At 49.8% G+C, this 18062-nt stretch overlaps 1 protein-coding gene across 14 annotated transcripts in view; it reads left to right on the forward strand.

The window, feature by feature from the left end:
* Window positions 1-18062, forward strand: part of CHD9 (chromodomain helicase DNA binding protein 9) — a 204980-nt gene that overhangs the window by 87434 nt on the left and 99484 nt on the right. For all 14 annotated transcript variants that reach the window (XM_090061866.1, XM_090061871.1, XM_090061872.1 and 11 more), the window contains one exon: window positions 12252-12398. In XM_090061866.1, coding sequence (XP_089917992.1) covers window positions 12252-12398 — 147 coding nt within the window. The remainder of the gene's footprint in view (window positions 1-12251; window positions 12399-18062) is intronic.

An 18062-nucleotide genomic window follows, 5' to 3' on the forward strand; every position in this document is an offset into this window, starting at 1 on the left:
GTTGTGGGGTAGGATGCAGAGAGTCCAGTTAAATGGATCGGTGTTGACCTGGTGAGATGTGGGCAGCGGCATATCCCCAGGGATCAGTACTTGACCCAGTGCTGTTCAATATCTTCATCAACGACCTGGATTAGGGGTAAAAAGCCCATTGGCCAAGCTTGCGGACGACATCAAGATACGGGGTTGTGCAGACGCACCCACAGAGGCTGCAGATGCAAGCAGACCTAGATAGGCTGGCATGTTGGGCAGAACAGAACCAGATGAGATTCAACATAGAGAAATGCAAAGCGATGAATCTGGGAAGGAAGAACCCCCAGAACACCTACAGGCTGGGCCTTGCTAACCTGACCAGCACTACAAATGAAAGCAATCTAGGGGTAACAATAGACCCCAGCATGAATATGAGCCGTCAGTGTGACACAGTAGCCCTTAGGGCCAATAAAACTCTGGCATGCATTTCCAGTAAAACCAAAGTAGTGATTTTCTCGCTTACTCAACATTGGTGCAGCCGTAGCTGGAGTATTGCATCCAGTTCTGAGTGCCGCATTTCAACAAGGACATCCTAAAGCTCAAGAGGGTCCAGAGAAGGGCCACCCGTATGATCGGAAACTTGCATGGGAAGCCATACGAGGAGAGGCTGAGGGATCTCAAACTCTTCAGCCTAAAGAAAAGGCTGAGAGGGGACCTGATTGTGGCTTAATATCAGAGGCGTACATCAGGGGCTCAGTGAACAACTAGAAACAACGGCCACAAACTCCTGGGAGATAGTTTCAGGCTGAACATTAGAAAAAACTTCTTCACGGCTAGGATGTTTGAACTATGGAACAAGCTCCCCCCAGAGGTGGTGCAATCATTTACCCTAGGGGTCTTCAAGAGAAGACTGCATAGTCACCTGGTTGGGGTCATCTGACCCCAGATGTCTTTCCTGCTCATGAAGGGGGCTGGACCCGGTGATCCTTCAGGGTCCCTTCCAGCCCTATGATTGTATGAATAAAACTGGTACAAATTTTCTTGTGAACTTCCTCTTGATTGTAAATAAGCCAGATTTCATAGTAGCTTGGACTGGGTTTAAGCTAAACGGAAATAACCAGTCTTAATTAAGTGTGTCCACACAAGAAGTTATAGAAGTTTTAATTTAAATCAGATTAAAGGCAAGATTTTTAAAACTCTAATTAAAAAAACAGGGATGTTAAAAACAATATAACTTTGCTTGAAACAACAAATGTAGCAATATTAGGTAGAGGTGCACCAATACATCAGTCTGATATCGGCTTGATACTGATATAAAGAAAAGTGTCTATATGGGATATCGGCCCAAGGTGGCTGATAATTTGGCTGATAAATGCCCATGTTGTGCACAGCCTCAGAGCAGCACGGAGCAGAGCCGGCAGTGTGGAGAGCTGCCTCGAACTGATAAGTCGGAAGGGGAGAGGGGAGGAAAGGCATGTGGGGGGAGGAGATCAATGCCTCCCACAGTAAGGGAGGGAGCAGGGGCAGGCGCTGCCCAGACTGGGTGGGTGAGGGCATGGGACGGAGGCACGGCTCATGGGGTAGGATTGGCTCTCACTGCTGTTTGCACCTGGGGAGGGGAAGGGCATGTGCCCCCCAGATCTGTGTGGCATGGGGTGGAGCCAGAGCTGGGCTGTGCGGGGCCCTTCTCACTGGGGCTGGGCTCAGAGCAGGCTCCAGTGGTGCTGGGAGGAGGCTGCAGCCACTCCAGATTTTGCCACAGCTCTGCTCCCAGCCCTGTGCTACCATCCGGCATAGCCACAGCTGAATGCCCCACCTCCACCCAAGTGCCAGGAAAAGCTACAGGTGTGCAGCAGCATGGAGCTGAAAGCAGAGCTGCAGCAAAATTTAGGGTGGCTGCAGCCATCTCCCAGTGCTGCCGGAATCCACTTCAAGCCCAGCCCCTGGTGAGAAGTGCCCCATGCAGCCTGGCTCTGGTTCCACCCTGCAACTGCAGCCCATCCTGCCCCCCACAGATCCGGGGGCACATGCCCCGCCCCTCCCCTCCCCACCCTCTTGGGGTGCAAGCAGTGGTGGGAGCCACCCCCTCCACCCACTAGCCATACCTCTATCCTGTGCCCTCTCCTCGCCCTGGCTTGGCAGTGCCGGCTCCTGCCCCCTTCCTCACCGTGGGGGATGAGGATCTGACCCCCCACATCCCTCCCTTCTCCCTTCTACCACAATGGACTTACAGCTGCCGTCAGCTGTATCGGATTGGTATCAGCTGATATGCCTCCTTAAATACCAGCTGTTGGTATTGGCACCCAAAATCTCTATCAGTACATCCCTAATATTAGGGTGATTGATCCTTAGCTTGATAGCAATTCTCACAGACTAATGTTACTAAAAAGAAAAATAGCCACCTTTTTATACAGTATGGCATGCAGTTAATTGTTTGATAGTTTATTTTATGTTCAAACAAATATTGCTATTGTGTGTATTGTTAATTCGTTGCTAACTTCAGATGTTTTAATATTCCAAGCAGTGCTGTTAACAGTTTTTAAGTGGACAGCTCTTTAATTGCTTTAAATTATATTTTTGTCAGTGTATTGTAATACAGTAAATGTCACAGACAGAATGTTCAATGATTATGCGTATAGATGAAGTAACCTCAAAAATTCTGAGAGAAGATCGTTAGTTTTCAAGAATGGTCCTCTGCTTGCTTGAAGACTTGTGGCAGAACCAGAATAAATTTGTCAGATGCAAAGAGGTCGTTATTCTTTTCTCTACTTGTAAATTGTCTGCCAGTTTAGTTTTTCCTCATCTATAGACAGACTCTTTCCAGATCTTCCTGCTTCAGATAATTGAAAGTTGCTGAGCTGTGTGACTAGGCTGAGGTTTTTTTCTTCTGAAGACTTCCCAGCTGGGATTTGCCTCTTTTCATTGAAATGCTTCGAGGCCAGAAGTTGTATAAGAATGGCAGGTAAGCCATTAAAGGGAAGACTTCTTTCAGTCAAAAATAGTACCTACTTGGGCTCAGAGCTCCAGGTAATACTGCATGAGAATCAGGTAATTTCAGACTTTTCTCTGAAGACAATAAGCTAGAAAGGGGTTAAACTACTTGGGACAATCGGGCATTAAATGTATGCTATACTGTGTGACAAGAGCCCCCTCATTCTCTCCCTGCTTTTTCTTCCGATTGTGATCTCCTGTTTCTGCCACTTAAACCATTGTTTATACAGTAGTTTGGACAGGAATCCAGTGTGGTACTGGGGCTATGCGAATCCATTTACCCCTCCTTGCCTGCAAGCAATCTGTCCCTCCCTATTTGGTTTGCATTAATCCCTTGAAACTAACCCCTGTTCCCCCCCCTCCGCCTCTACATTAATTGTAGTGGGGAAATTGGATTTGCTTAACATTGGTTTGCTTAGTCGCATTTTCAAAATTATAACTACAACGTTAAGTGAGGAGTAGCTGTATATTAAATGTGTGGTGTGTCCCAGTATACATTTAAATTATTAATATAACCCCCTGCTGCAGCTTCTGTTCACCATCGCCAATGTAAATTCTTGCTCACAATGCTGCCAGCAGTGACAGTAAACAAAGGCTGCAACAGTGCAGAAGAGAGTGCAACTGGATGGCTTGGAGCATCAGCTGGGAATCAGCTGCCTGTAGTTGCAGCCAATTACAAGGGCAGCCTTCCCTTAATAAAAGGTTGCCAGCCTCTGCATTTATTTAATTGCAACATTGCTGATCAAATCATTTTAGAAATTATAGTTCATAAAACTCCTGTTGGAGTTTTCCTTTCTTTGTTGCAGTTACCTTTTTCTGTCTTAATCTTCTTATAAACCAGAGGTGGGCAAAGTATGGCCTGTGGACTGCATCCAGCCTGCCAGGCCATTCTGTTCAGTCCATGGGGCCCCTAAAGAATATAGAAAATGAATATTTATCTGCCCCTGACTCCTGTCAAAGATGACAGGAGCCAGGAACAGTAGGAACCAGGGGAAGCCACAGCAGGCTTCTGCAACAGCAAGGCCCACCCAGTCCTGCCCCAGGTAAGACCAGGGGGGCAGAGAGGCAGGGAAGGACTGTGGGAAATCACCTTGGTCCTTGGGGCTGGGCCGGCTCTTGCTGAGTCTCATAGTCCGGGCCATGCAGCCAGGATCTACGTGGTGCAGAGCAGCTGGTGGGTGGGCAGGAAAGTGGGGAAGGAGGTGGTTGGGAGTGGGGCCAGTGGAAATGAGCTGAGTGTGGGGCCTGCGCCAGTGTTGCGGGGCCAGTACCAGTATCCTGGGGTCAGTGCCAGTGGGGCCCAGTGTGGGGTGGCAGGAGCACAAGATGTGAGCTGGCAGGGGTCCATGGAGCCAAGCTAGACTGCCAGCAGGGAGTGAGGGGAGCTTGGCAGCTTAGGGTCGGCTGTGCTGTGCCTTGGCCTCCCGCTCCTTCCTGCTGTGTGAGGCATAGTGGCCCTTGGAGTGCCCTTCAGGGTCTCCAGCGTGTCTGGCAGCTGCAGAGCTTGGCAGCGGCGGCCACAGAGGAGGAGGAAGAGGCAGGCTCAGTCACCACTGCCTTCTCCTTGTCACCACACTTGTGGTGGTGCTCATGGTGCCACTTGTGGGAGTAACTGCTACTGCGCCCAGCTGCTGCACTTTGCTGCTGGCTCCACACCCACTTCTGCAGCTGCTGCCACTGCTGTTCCTGGCCACCATGGGTGCCTTGGCCTGCTAAGGGGATGGAGCTGAGCACAAGTGGTTGTTGGCCAAGTGGTGCTCAGGCTCACAGCAGGGTTGCGGCAGCATCAGCTGCCCGCTGCCACAGCAGCTGCTGCGCAGGGAAGTGGAGCGCAGCACCCGGGCTTGGCTGCTGCTGCCTTCTCCTTGTTGCTGCACCTGTGGTGCCACTTGCTGGAGTGATTGCTGCCACCATGGTGTTCCTGCCACACCCTTGCTGTGAGCCTGAGCACCGCTTGTGCTCAGCGCTGTCCCTGCAGCAGGCCAAGGCACCCATGGCGGCCTGGAACAGCAGCAACAGTGGTTGCAGGAGTGGCAGCTGTGGGTGTGGGGTTGGCAGTGGCAGGTGCACAGGGAGGCGGAGCTTGTTAGCTGGGCATGGCAGAAGCACCACAGTGTCAGTGGCCACTCCCGCGAGCAGCACCGTGAGCGCAGAGACAAGGAGAAGGCAGCAGTGACCAAGTCCACCTCCCCACGTGGCTGCCACCACTGGCCCCACAACCGCTCCTGCAGCAGCCATCGCTGCTGTTCCTGGCAACCACAAGCACCTCAGCCTGCTGTGGAGATGACACTGAGGTGTCTGCAGGGTGGGAGCAGCTTGGCCTCTGCACCTGGAGGCAGCCACCCACCACCACAGCGGCGAGGTGGAACGGCCTTTGTGCACCTCGGGGTGTACCAGCATGGCTGTGGCAGCTGCGGCAGAGGAGGAGGATGAGGTGGGCTCAGCTACCGCTGCCTTCTCCTTTTTGCTGCACTCACGGTGCTGCTTGCAGGAGCAGCTGCTGCCACCACGGTGCTCCCGCTGCACCTGGCTGCTGCACTGCACCTCCCCGTGCAGTGGCTGCTGTGGTGGGCAGCTGCCACTACCATACCCTGCCATGAGTTTGAGCTCCGCTTGCCCTGCGGCCACTTGTGCGGCCAGGAGCAGCAGCGACAGTGGCCGCAGGAGTGGGTGTGGGGCTGACAGTGGCAGTTGTGCAGGGAAGTGGAGTGCGGCAGCCAGGTGTGGCGAGAGCACCGTGGCAGCAGCAGTGACACCACAAGTGCGGCAACAAGGAGAAGTCAGCGACGGCCAAGCGAGCCTCATCCTTCTCCACTGCTGCCAAGCCCCACGGCTGCCACAACCATGTCAGCAGCCCCAAGGGGTATCACAAGGGCCGCTTCACCTCACATGGGAGGCCAAGGTGCACCGCTGTCTGCCTGAAGCCACCAAGCTGTTGGAAAAATGCCTTGCCTGTTATGTAACCACCTGCTGCTTCCCAAGAAGTCAGAGATCTCTTGGGACTGATATCTCAAGATATGAACTGTAGCGGAATGCCTTTTTATCATCTCTTCCCAAAAACTCTGCTATGTGACAGTTTGGTTTACATGGTCACTGCAAAGGGGCAGACATCCCATGGGCTCTTTAGGTAACCCTGAGTTGTACCCTGAGCTGGATACATTCCTGAGGGAGGGGGGAAATCTGCTCCCTTTGCCTACGTGACTGGCATCACATACCTGGGTGAGGGGCTTACGCTCCCTATTGTTCTAAGCAATGCCAACCTGACTGGGAGGGGGCTAGAGACCCTGGTACTCTACCTAGCAACCAGTGATACATTTCAAATTGGGTGGCTGGCAGCCAACAGGTGCTGGCCTCCATTGGACCAGGTAAATGAGGTCATACGGTCTATAAAAGTTCAGGAGCAGGAGCAGTAGCATGTTGAGAAAACTCAGAGAGAGAAGAGCTGGACCATCTGAAACTTGCTCTCGCTCTTGAAACTCATGATCAATGAACTGCCTGCCTCCAGGGGGAATCTCCACCTGCCTCTGGATGATATGTGTGGATAAACTACCTGAGATCTAACTAGATATATAGCTTGCAGTAACAACTCAGATGAATGATCAAAGGCTACCCAGCCATGCCACTTTGCTCTATGGGATTTCTCTGATATTGTTCTACCCTTTACCCTATTCCAAACCTGCTTCTTGTAAACAATAAAGTTCTTATTGTAAACAATAAAGTTCTCCTTTGTATCTAGTGTGGGAGACTTATTAGAAATGGGTCTAGATTATTCTTTGGTGTTCCCTTGGTTCAACTGACTAAAGGAGACCACTATTTGTGCTTCAAAATAAGGGAAGCACCCCAAGTGCTTGAAGTGGGTTGAGTACACTCAAGGGCTACTAAGCCTGCGTTTCTCAGGGAATACAGCGCAAGGATAACTCCAGACCCTAGGTGGTGGCAGCGTTACACCCAGGCTATTGAGTGCTCCAGGAAGGGGTTGGCCAGTCATGAGGCGCCCCCAGGGAGGCACTCAGAGCCTGGAAAGTTGTCGGGTGCAGTCAGGTGGGTGGCTCAGTGCAAGAGCACCACCTACTGGCCCACCACATGAACAAATATGCATTTTATGAGGGAGCAGGGGCCAGGGTGGACCCACATTTCCACAGGTAAGTGATTGCATAATAACTCAAAATGCAGTCTTACTCATATACTGTGTGGGGTGTTCCGGGGGGGGGGGATTGGTATGGGTGGGCAGGTGTGGGGCTTGTGGGGAGCTGTGGGTGGGTGGGAATGGGGGTTTGTAGGGATGCGTGGATGTGTGTGTGTGTAGGTATGGTATTGTGGGGAATTGAAGCCATGTTGTGCAGAGCAGGTGGGCAGGAGAGCAGGGGGAGTGGAAGTGAGCGGATCATGGCCTGTGCTGGTGTCCCAGGGCCAGTGCCAGCGGAGCCCATAGCGAGGCAATTGGAGGGCGGGATGTGGGCTGGCAGGAGTCCATGGAGCCAGGCTAGGTTTCTAGCAGGGGGAAAGGGGAGCTGGCCCACGGCTTGGCGGCTTAGGAGCGGCCCTTGCGGCACCCCTTGGGGCTGCTGGCGTGATCGTGGTGGCCACAGGGCTTGGTGGTGGTGGCCGTGGTATATGAGGAGGAGGCGGCGGCTCAGCCACCGCCACCTCCTTGTCACCACGCTCACAGTGCTGCTCGCAGGAGTGCCGGCTGCCGGCATGGTGCTCCCACTGCACCCAGCTGCCGTGGTCTGCCTCTCCGCGTGGCTGCCGCTGCCGACCCTGCACCTTGCCCTGCCGCTGCCACTCTCACAGCAGCTGTCACTGCTGTTCCTGGCTGCCCACCACAGGCGCCTCAGTCTGCTGTGGGGATGGTGTGGCGTGCAAGCAGCCGCAGGGCAGGTGGTGTTCATGGGCACAGCTGAGGCTGCTCAGCGGCAGCCACCCACTACTTCAGCTGCAGCTGTGTGGGGAGGTGAAGCATGGCCACCAGGCATGGCAGGAGTACAATGGCAGCAATGGCCATTCTCACGAGTGGCACCATGAGCACAGAGATGAGAAGGCAGCGAGGGCCGAGCCCGCCTCATCCTTATCCTCCGCCATGGCCGCCATAACCACACTGGCAGCCCCAAGTTGCGCCGCAGCGGCCTCTCTGCCTCACTTCTGCGGCTGCAGGTGGCTGCCGCTGGGCAACGAAGCCAGGTTTCTCCCACCAGTGCCATGAACCTGCTGTGAGCCCGAGGACCACAGCCACTTGCACTCGCTGCTGTCCTCATAGCAGGCCAAGGCACCCGTGGCAGCCAGGAACAGTAGGAACAACGGCTGCAGGAGTGGGTGTAGGGCCAGCAGTGGAGCATGGCAGCCAGGTGCAGCGGGAGCACCACAGTGGCAGTGGCTACTCCTGTCAGCAGCACTGCAACACCACTGTGCACGCAGCGACAAGCAGAAGGCAGCAACGGCTGAGCCTGCCTCTTTCTCCTTCTCCACTGCGGCTGCCACCGCCAAGCTCTGTAGTCACCACAGCAGTGACAGTGGCCCTAAGGGGTACTGCAAGGGCCGCTCTGCCTTGCGCAGCAGGAAGGAGCGGAAGGCCAAGGCACGCTAGAGCTGGCCCTAACCCACCAAGCAGTCGGTCTGCTTCCCTCACTCCCTCCTGGCAGCCCAGGCTGGCTCCATGGACCCCTTGCAGGCCATGCCCCATGTTCCTGCTGCGTCACTTAGGGTCCTGCCAGTGCTGGCCCCAGGACACTGGCACAGGCCCCACGTTCTACTCACTTCCACTGTCCCTGCTCCCAGGCACCTCTTTCCCTAATTTCCTGCCCACCCGCCAGCCCCTCTGCACGATGTAGATCCTGGCTGCATGGCCAGACTGAGACTCCAGCAGGAGCCAGCCCAGCCCCAAGGAGCAGTCTTCCCCTGCTTCCCTGCCCCTCCACTCTTACCTGAATTTCTTGTGCCAGCACAGGCACGAACAACACCACTGTCCCAGGTCAGAAACCCCTCCTAGGCAGGGGTTTCTGGCTGGGGGTGTGGGGCTGGGCAGGCCTTGCTGTTGTAGGAGCCTGCTGTGGTTTCCCCTGGTTCCTACTGCCCCTGGCTCCTGTCATCTTTGACAGGAGTCAGGGGCAGATAAACATTAATTTTCTAGATTTTTTTTAGGGGCCCCATGGGCCCCATGGAATAGCCTGGTGGGCAAGATGCAGCCCACAGGCAATATTTTGCACCCCCCCCCGCTTTAGAACGAATTGCCAGCTGTGAAGCTAGTGCACAGGGTCAGATCTGGGGTGCAGCCCTGAAGTTGGTGTGCTGGATTATGTTGCACCATGCAGTCCTAACACCAGTGTCCTGGATTGGGACTTACTCTGTAGCCAAGGAGTTGATTTGCTGCATTAGACTGGCCTGTAAACCTCAGATTTCTAGTATGTTCCTGTGACCGCCGGGCTTCGATTAACTGTTCTCGGGCGGTTTTAGCCTTACAGGTAGATGTCAAACACCTGTTGGGATCTTGTCGGTGTCGGTGTCGGAGTAGCTTTCTTTTCTCCATGTCCCCAACCCTGTTCTTTCCTGCCATGACTTGATGTTCCTCAGTGTAAGGGGTCGGTTCGTGGGACACCCCGTGGCCCAGGATCCCTCGGCGGTCACTTGGCTCCACCACCCCTATGCCCTGGCCTAATGCCACCTTCAGTGAGTCCCTCATCTGCTGGTCTTGTTCCCCAGCCATGGGGTGACACCACTTGGCCTGCCTCTAAGTGACCACTACCCCCTGTTGTGGTGATCACCGGTAAGCTCGGCCCCACAGCCCTCCTCGCCTGGTCCCCTCCCTTCAGGGAATGGTGAATCAAAGAAAACTGGGGCCTCACAGAGGTTCCCCTTCAGCCTCAATGTACGGGCACACTTCCCCTAACTCTCTCTCCCCTAGCCAGGGTTAACTGAACACGACAACCTAAAGGAATGCTGTCTACTAACGTCTCGCTATCCGATAAGCAGTCTATTCTGCGCCCTCCCCGGCTCCCCTCTGGCTCGTCTCGGCCCAATCGCACCTGATGGTTGCTCCTCCTGCTCAATACCCCAGTGGCCTGGCAGCGATGTCCGCCCCGACTGTACCCCCTTGGGGCTCTCCCGTGGTCTCTCCTTCCTCTTGAGGTTGTCTCCACACCCCATTGTTCTGGCACCCCACCTGTGGGTCGCTTCACTCTCTGGTCTCCTTCCCGCCGCATCCTGCAGGGCCGTGCCTCTAGCTCCTGCATTGTCCAGGGCAGTCTCCAGCCGGGAGGGCTGATTCCGCTCAGCCCACACCTGCTGGCTCTCCTGGCTCCGCTTTTCTTCTGCCGCCGTCCTTTTCGCCGATGGTGCCAGTTGCTGTTCCTCGCCTGGGCTATCCGCCCCCTCTGCAGCTGCAGCTGCCATTTTTATCCCTGCCGGCTGACGTCCCTCCGTGACGTCACCAGCTGGTTGTAATTGAATAAAAAGGCGGCTACTGAGCCATGCGGACTCCTCCCTCCGCCTCGTGCGAATCTCGTCCAGAGCTGCAAGTGAGTCCTGTTTACTGCTTTGCTCCCTGGGACAGTCCCCATACTCCAAGATAACTTTTTTTTCCTACCCCTCTCGGGTCCTTCCGAAAATAGTGTGCTTGTTATGTCAAGGGCATGTCATATATGAGGCAATAAGATAGATTCTTTCTATCCACAAATATAATTATATGAAAGCAAAGTCTTCTGATTTTCTTCTTTTAGTTATAGGAGCTTCCATGGATTACATAGGATAATTCAACAGAATTTACTTTAGTTTTGTTACATATGGGCACGGTATGAAACACCAAGGTTATTTGGTGCCCCTTAGCAAACTGCAGAGGTGGCCAGAGGGTCTGTTCTACACCTGTCCCTACCTCTGTTATCTGATATCACCTGCCTAGTGAATTTCCTCTACACCTGCATCTATTGTTATGCACAAAACTAGGAATACAACAGCAAGAATTTGACCCAATTCTTGTTTGTTTAACATTTTCCTTCTTTCCCTCTTACCTATGGGTGAACTGGCTAGACATAGGCCATATTTCATGAAGAATAGTAGCCTATGTTCTGTAGAAGCTGATGGATCTTGCCACACTCAGTGAAGGACAATTGTTTCTTTCTCTATTTTCTCCTCCTCCTACCCAGGCTTGCTGTTTGCATTTACTGCAAATAATTACTTCACCAACAGTAAATAAATGTAATTCAGTTACTTCGCTATTAAGCTCAGTCCAGCATATTTCATTAATAACAGATGTTTTATTTCTATCTCTGTGCTAGTTCATTGCCCAAAATAAATGATTTTTTGAGGTAGGTCAGTATTTTCAAATTCCAGCTGGTTGTCAGACTCTTTGTGTTAATCAGTTAAATTGATTGCTGTTGCCTTTGTTTATCCAATTTCCTATCAGTCATCAGCTCACTAAAATAATTAAGGGGCTGTTCAGGTGATTTTATGAGTAAAGATAAAATGGTTAAACAGTGAATGAAAGCTTAGGCAAGGAGATGCACTGGAGGATTGAGGCTTAAAAAAAATTAAGAGTAATGTAATATTGATCATTATTTCCCAGAACTGGAGCTTATCCGGCTAGAATAGCCTTCCAGAGGGAATGATGGAAGTCTCAGAATGAGAAAAATAGAATGGACAATGTACCATTTTAAAACAAATAAAATACACTAAACAAATTAAAACGCATCAGCAGTTGTCTAATCAGCCTGGTCTAATAGGTCTTTTCCATAACTAATTTCTGAGTCTCTTTAGTCTTATATTCTGTTTATACAGGGGGATTTCTTGTTTAATAGAAGAGTCACTTTTGCATATTGTCTGAATTTTCAGTTTGTTTGAATTTTGTATTGAATTTTGTATTCAATTTGTATTGATTTATATGGACTAATCACACTGGTTTCTGGTATTTATTATTAGGAGACTATCACTTAGAATTACAGTGCATTCATGAAATGAAATAGCTATCACTTTTTGTTTGTAAATACCCAGAAATTTATACTCTTTATTAGTTTCCAAGCTGTAAATAAACATGAAGCTCCAAATGTCTTTTTTATTATAATATAACAAAAAAATATTAACAGGATTTGTAGGTCAAAAGTGTATTCTAGAACCTGCTTTCTCTCCTGGTTCATTCATTTAATTTTTTTTTTTTTAATTTGGGTACTCAAAAACTACTAGCGGCTACATTTTTCAATAATTGTATTATAGCTGACTTGCTATATTTTTAAGCCTCTGTTTTATATTTGCAATTCCTTCTAGAAAGGTTTAGTAAAAGTATGATTTTTGTTACTGCTTTGCAGAAAAGAAGATCGAATCGTCAAGTTAAAAGGAAAAAGTATGCTGAAGAAGGAGAAGGAAAACAGTCAGAGGAAGAAGCTAAAGTTTCTGTGAAAATCAAAAAGAATTCTGCTCCTTTGCCTGCTGAACAACCCTTACAATTATTTGTGGCAAGTATAATTCAAAATACTAAGTTATGTAAACTTTCTCCAATACTTCTGTTAACAAAAGTTGCTGTGTTTAGTATTATATGATTGACTTATATCAGTTACACAATGATTACAATGCACAGTTGCTATTGCCCGGGTTCTGGATGTAAAGCCACTTGCCTTGGTGCATTGAGGTCCAGTCAGCCATCATCCATTTCCTACTTCCTCAGTTCAGCTGGTGTCTACAGCACAAGCACTTCACTGGGAATCCTGATTAAAAATCTGTTCAGCCAGCTCGTAAGAATGAGACTAGAGGGGGAAATGCACTTTTGTCTGTATTATAATGTCTGTATTATAAAACTATTTAAACCCGTTCATTGAGAAGCTAAATGACACTATCTGGATTTGGCCCATCAGCCATATGAGCAGTCAGTATTAACCAGCAAGCTATAGGAACACATATACTTTTAGGCTCAATATTAAAAAGCTACAGTAAACTACTTAATGGCTGCACAGCATGTTCTGCATTAACCATAATTGTAGAAAGGACATGCCTAATCCTTGCAGCTTTAAAAAAAACCAAAAAAACCAACAGCTTGCATGCAGTTCAGAGATGTCTTTCTCTGTTCCTGTGAAAAATGACCTATATCTGGCTGATGGAAGGTTCTAAAAATTACCATTTGCAAATGCTTAGTTTTGTTAGTAAATGCCAGTGAGATTTGGTGACTAGTTCTTTTCTATTCCTGATGTTTCACATCTGTGTAGTTTCCATGGGCTAGCTTAGAGTTAGCAGGATGTTCTTTCAGGTGCTTTCATGGCTGTTGGGCAGAGATGTTGGGTAGCAGAACACAGAATGGAGAGACTTTTTCCTGTGTTCTAACTGGTCTTCTGTCTAGGAAGAAAGGAGGAACAGGTAGAAGCCAACTTTCTTGGATTTTATGGTTCTGGAATAAAGTAGGGGCACAAATAGTCTAGTGATGGGCAATGGAAGCACAGAAGAGAAGGAAAAGAGGAGAACATGGTAGAACACAGTTAAGTAGTAGGGCTGTGCAAACCTTCGGTAGCCGATTTTTGATTTGGAGGAGATTTGATCTGATTCAGCGACTGAATCTCCAAATCCGAATCAAATTGGGAGACCCATTAAAAGGTCAGAATCAAATCAGAAGCCTCCAAATTTATTCAAAATCATGCAGGATGTGGAGACTCGGTAGGACTCCATATACCTCATTTTGGAAAGACTGGTTGAGCAACAGAAGGCCATCTGGTCGTGGAGATTGGGCTCAGCAACCCCCTTAAAACGGAGTGGAATACCATCTCCCAGATCTTAGTGGTCCTCAAACCATTCCTCAAAGCCACCGAGAGCCTCAGCGCTGGCAATGCCCTCCATAACCAGGTGATTGCCATAGTGAAGGAGCTTGAGAATGAAATGGAGAAGTTCCAGGGGGTTGATGTTCCTCGCTGGGGCAAGCCACTTTCACCAGAGATGCAGGCACTGGTGAAGCAGCTGAAGGAGGGCATAAAAAAACAGCTGGATCTGTTCCAGTCCAGTACGGTCCACATGCTGGTGGGCATGTGCAACCCAAGGGTGAAGGAGAGTGTCTGTCTGCAGCAGCAAAACCCTGGGTCACTAGACGGAGGTGCTGGTGAACAGTGTCAGGGAGGCAGAATGGTAGAAGCTGAAGGATGTGGAAGAGGGGCATCCACATTCCCATGCCAGCACTCCAACCATGAGCCAATCTCCTCCGCTACAGGTGCTGCCAGTATGGGCCAAGGGCATGGCTTTAATGGTGGGGTCCAGAGGCACCAGACCCCACTGTCAGGCAGGTAGTGCCGAGGCCTTGCGGAGGACGTGGAGCTGCTGCACTGTGACCTCTTGTCCTATTGGGCAACCCACAGCCATGTGGGGCAGGATTTGGCCACAGTTGCCCGGCGACATCTGTCCACTAGCCAGTGTTCCAAAGGAGAGGGTGTTCACCATTGCTGCGGATGTTGTAACACCCCACCACACCTCCTTGGATCCTGAGTTGGTGGAGCAGCTGATGTTCCTGAAGGCGAACCTCCTGCTGGGTTTCAATATGTGAGTCGGCACTGAATCTGAATCCGAATTGGCCAAATCAAATTGGAACAGTTATTTGAATCCCTGTCCTTCTGAATTGGCCAAATCTGAAGCAAATACTTTGCACAGGCCTATGAAGCAGATGAAAGAAGGAGATAGATTGGAAAGATAATATAGATGTAAATGTGTTATAAGAAGAGAGGAAGAGAAGTTTGAGGCACTGCAGTTGGAAAATCTATAAACAATAATGCGTTCTTTTCCTGAGATTTGGAATAGAACACAGGATTTGAGGCTCCGAACCTTCTGCTGCTGTCAGCAGATATTCACAAAACTCACTGGTGAAATTACACCTCATCCTCTTCCAGCAGCAGGCCCACAGAATATAGCAACCTTTTTTCTACTAGAACAAGTGGTATACAGGTCTTGGTACAGGTAAAAGTCCCAAATTTTTGGATGATCCATGCTGGATCTGTAAAATTCCATGGTTTTTTATCTTTAAAAATATTTTCTGGAATCCGTGTGGAAAATACCATGTAAACATGTTACTAAAGCTTGCAGTATAATGCATACGTCTAATGTGATTTCCATGAACTAGTATGTGCTAGACTTTGCAAGTGTAACTTTCTTGTAACTTACTGTTTATGTAGTAAATCAAATCTAAATGTTTGCAGTTGCTTTTTTGAAATTGAGAACATCAGTGTAAAAAATCCCTTTTTATATATTCCCTTTATAGACTCTTTTCTTGCTTTTTAGTGATCAGTGTGCTGGATCTTCCTTTTTGTGTCCTTTTCATATTTTTTTGAGTTTTTTCCTTTCCAAAACATTGGCACTTTTTTGCAGTCTTCTTTGTTTTCCACTTTTGTTTCTTCTTGCTTTCCAGTTTTACCAGTTTCATATTTTCAGATTTTTGCAGGGTCATCAGAACAGCTACATTTGCATACAGTAGCTGGCAGGGAAACAGGCTAGGATGCCAGTCAGATTTTGCTTTCATTACCTTCAGGTATCAAGTCCTGCTGCAGCTCTAATGGGGGGCCCTTTGTATGTAACCAAGAATAGGTTGTATAGGAAATGATTTAAGTCAGTGCTCTCCAAGTAGAGGTGTTAACTTACTACTCCTGGGCTCTCATGCAGCCACTGCTTTTCCTCCATCACTCTGACTGTAGCAGTAGCCAGGGTCTGTGTGCTCATTCTGCCTCCTCCAGCTTCTGCTTCCTGCCTCTGGCTCAGAGAATTGTGGTATGGTACAGCCCATGAGGCTGAAGGAGACCACAGCTAGGGAACAGGGTGAGGATGTAGTCCAGGGGGCATGTGGCTCATGCTGCTGCAGCCTGCGCAACCTGTGACCTCCACTGGTTTACTCATGGACAGCCCTGATTTTAAGTATTTACAGTTATTTTTTTATATCTGACTACCTATTGTTGCACACGTACCCGGTGTACCCTTGACCTGTGAGCCTGGGTCGGCACGACCGGCTTGGCGCAGAAGGGATAGATGACCGGACAGGTGGGGAGTAGCGGCGAGTAGGAGTCAGGCAGCTTGAAGCGTATTGGTTGTATGAAAGGTTTATTGTACTTAGGCTACCGATGGTCGCAGCGTAGGCAGGATACCTGACTTGTTCAGTTACAGCGCATGAACTTAAACTAAAGGGGTCTGTTGGTTCACGGGGTTCCTGAGCTGAGCCCTTGCTTTCTCACCCAGAGGCTAGGTGCAGCTGCCCGACTCATTAGTCCCAGAACTGGTCGACAGCTCATGCACAGGGAAAAACTATAATGCACTTTCGATCAGTAAACTTCCGAGAGCTCTTTGACGAGAAGATCAGACGAACTGGTGAACGAGATACGCCAAATGAAGAACGGCTGGCGGGGAGATGTCTACAGGTGGCCATTCTGCTGACTGTGTCTCCTTGGTGTGCTTGGAGTTCTCCACTTAATGGCGGAATCTGCTCTTAGTTATAGTCAGCAGTGACCAATCACTTCATGCCAGTTGTGAATATTTACTGACCGCCAATTACGTTCTTACACAGTGACCTAGATACATATTCATCTGACCTAGATACCTATTCATTTGACCCAGATACATTATTCATCTGGCTGCCCTCAGTGGGTTCAAAAGGTCAACCTTGTGATTGGCATCTGCGATACTTATCACTGCAGATAACAAGCTCCTTAAGTGTGGGGAACAAACTTTTAACAAACTCCAACTGCAATGCGTCTTTTAGCAAAGAAATAAAGGCTACTAGTGCTGAGGGGTCTTTATGGCCTGTGTCCTTACTAAGTTATTATGGTCTTTTGCTTTGCTGGCATCGGCACTCTAACCGACAGGTAAAACTCAGACATAACACCTATATTCCACTGCTTGAAAATACTTACAATACTATACATGTTTCAGTCTTCCTGTTAGTTTTGTTAGCATTTATTACAAACTTTCTGGGTAGCAATAGAAATATATTCATCCATAACCAGCCTCAGGCTCCCTGTCCTCCTGCCTTCCCCCTGGGGCCTCCACAGCCCAGTGGGCAGGACCCAGCACAGCAGGGCAGGGAAGTTCAATACTGCTGCCACAAGCCCCATGTTACCTTGCTGCAGAGGCCCTGGGGAGGGAAGCAGAGCAGGCAGCTCCAAGCCTACAGGGGGCAGCTTGTCCCCCCCACCCTGGCTCTGCTCTGGCCATACCACCTATGGGGGAGGAGGAGCTGGCCTCCATGCTTTGCTCTGCCACAGCAGCTGCCACCTCCCACAGGCAGCAGGTGGGGCTCTAGTGCTGCTGCTGGGGGCTGCAGACCTGGGTCCCTGGCCCTGCAGCCCTGGCAGCTTGGGGCCCCCTCTGGCAGGGCTGAGTAGGGGGGAGGCTATGAGTGAGGAGTTAGGGGTACCAGCAGGGCCAGGGGCCTGTGGGTGGAGAGGGATACAAAAACCCAAAATCAAGTGCCAAAATGTGTAGGTACAGTAAAAGCTGCCTTAACCAGCACCTTACAAGCCAGCATGCTCTATTAACTGGCATACTGGCTTGTAAGGTAAAAGGGAAACCGGAAGTGCCCACTGTGGCACTTCCGGTTTCACAGAGTCCCCACAGCCTGGAGCAAAGCAGCCTGAGCTGTCAAGCTCCCATGGCCTGGTGCATAGCAGCCTGTGAAGGGCCTGCCTCCTTGTCCCTCGGGGGCCCATGGGGCCCCTGGGAGGGGCAGCTATCTGGCAGGAGGGGCAGCAATGCCCTGGACACAGCAGGAGAAGCAGCGGCCTGAACAGGCAAAGTCCCCTGTTTGAGCCTCTCAATTAACCAGCATATTTTGTTATCCAGCACCCCGCCGTTCCCCATGGGTGCCAGATAATAAAGCTTTTGCTGTATATAGAATGTATTATAGTGATTGAGGCACTGGTAGGCTTCCAAATTGCTTTAAAATTGTAAATATATCAATAAAGCATTGTGTTCAACCAGTACCTATATATATGGTGGTTTTATTTTAATTGTGGATTTTGGGGTTTTTAATGGGAGAATTTGCAATTTTTATTTATTTACTTATTTAAACAAAAACTAGGATCCCTAATCATGACTTTATTTGCATATCTAACGCTTGAAACCAGTTTAACTATTGGGACAAGGGTGTGTGGGGGGGGAGGGTGTAAGGGGGG

Source organism: Crocodylus siamensis, chromosome 9 (genome assembly GCF_052110815.1).
Source record: "Crocodylus siamensis isolate JL-2025a chromosome 9, ASM5211081v1, whole genome shotgun sequence".
Lineage (NCBI taxonomy): Eukaryota > Metazoa > Chordata > Crocodylia > Crocodylidae > Crocodylus > Crocodylus siamensis.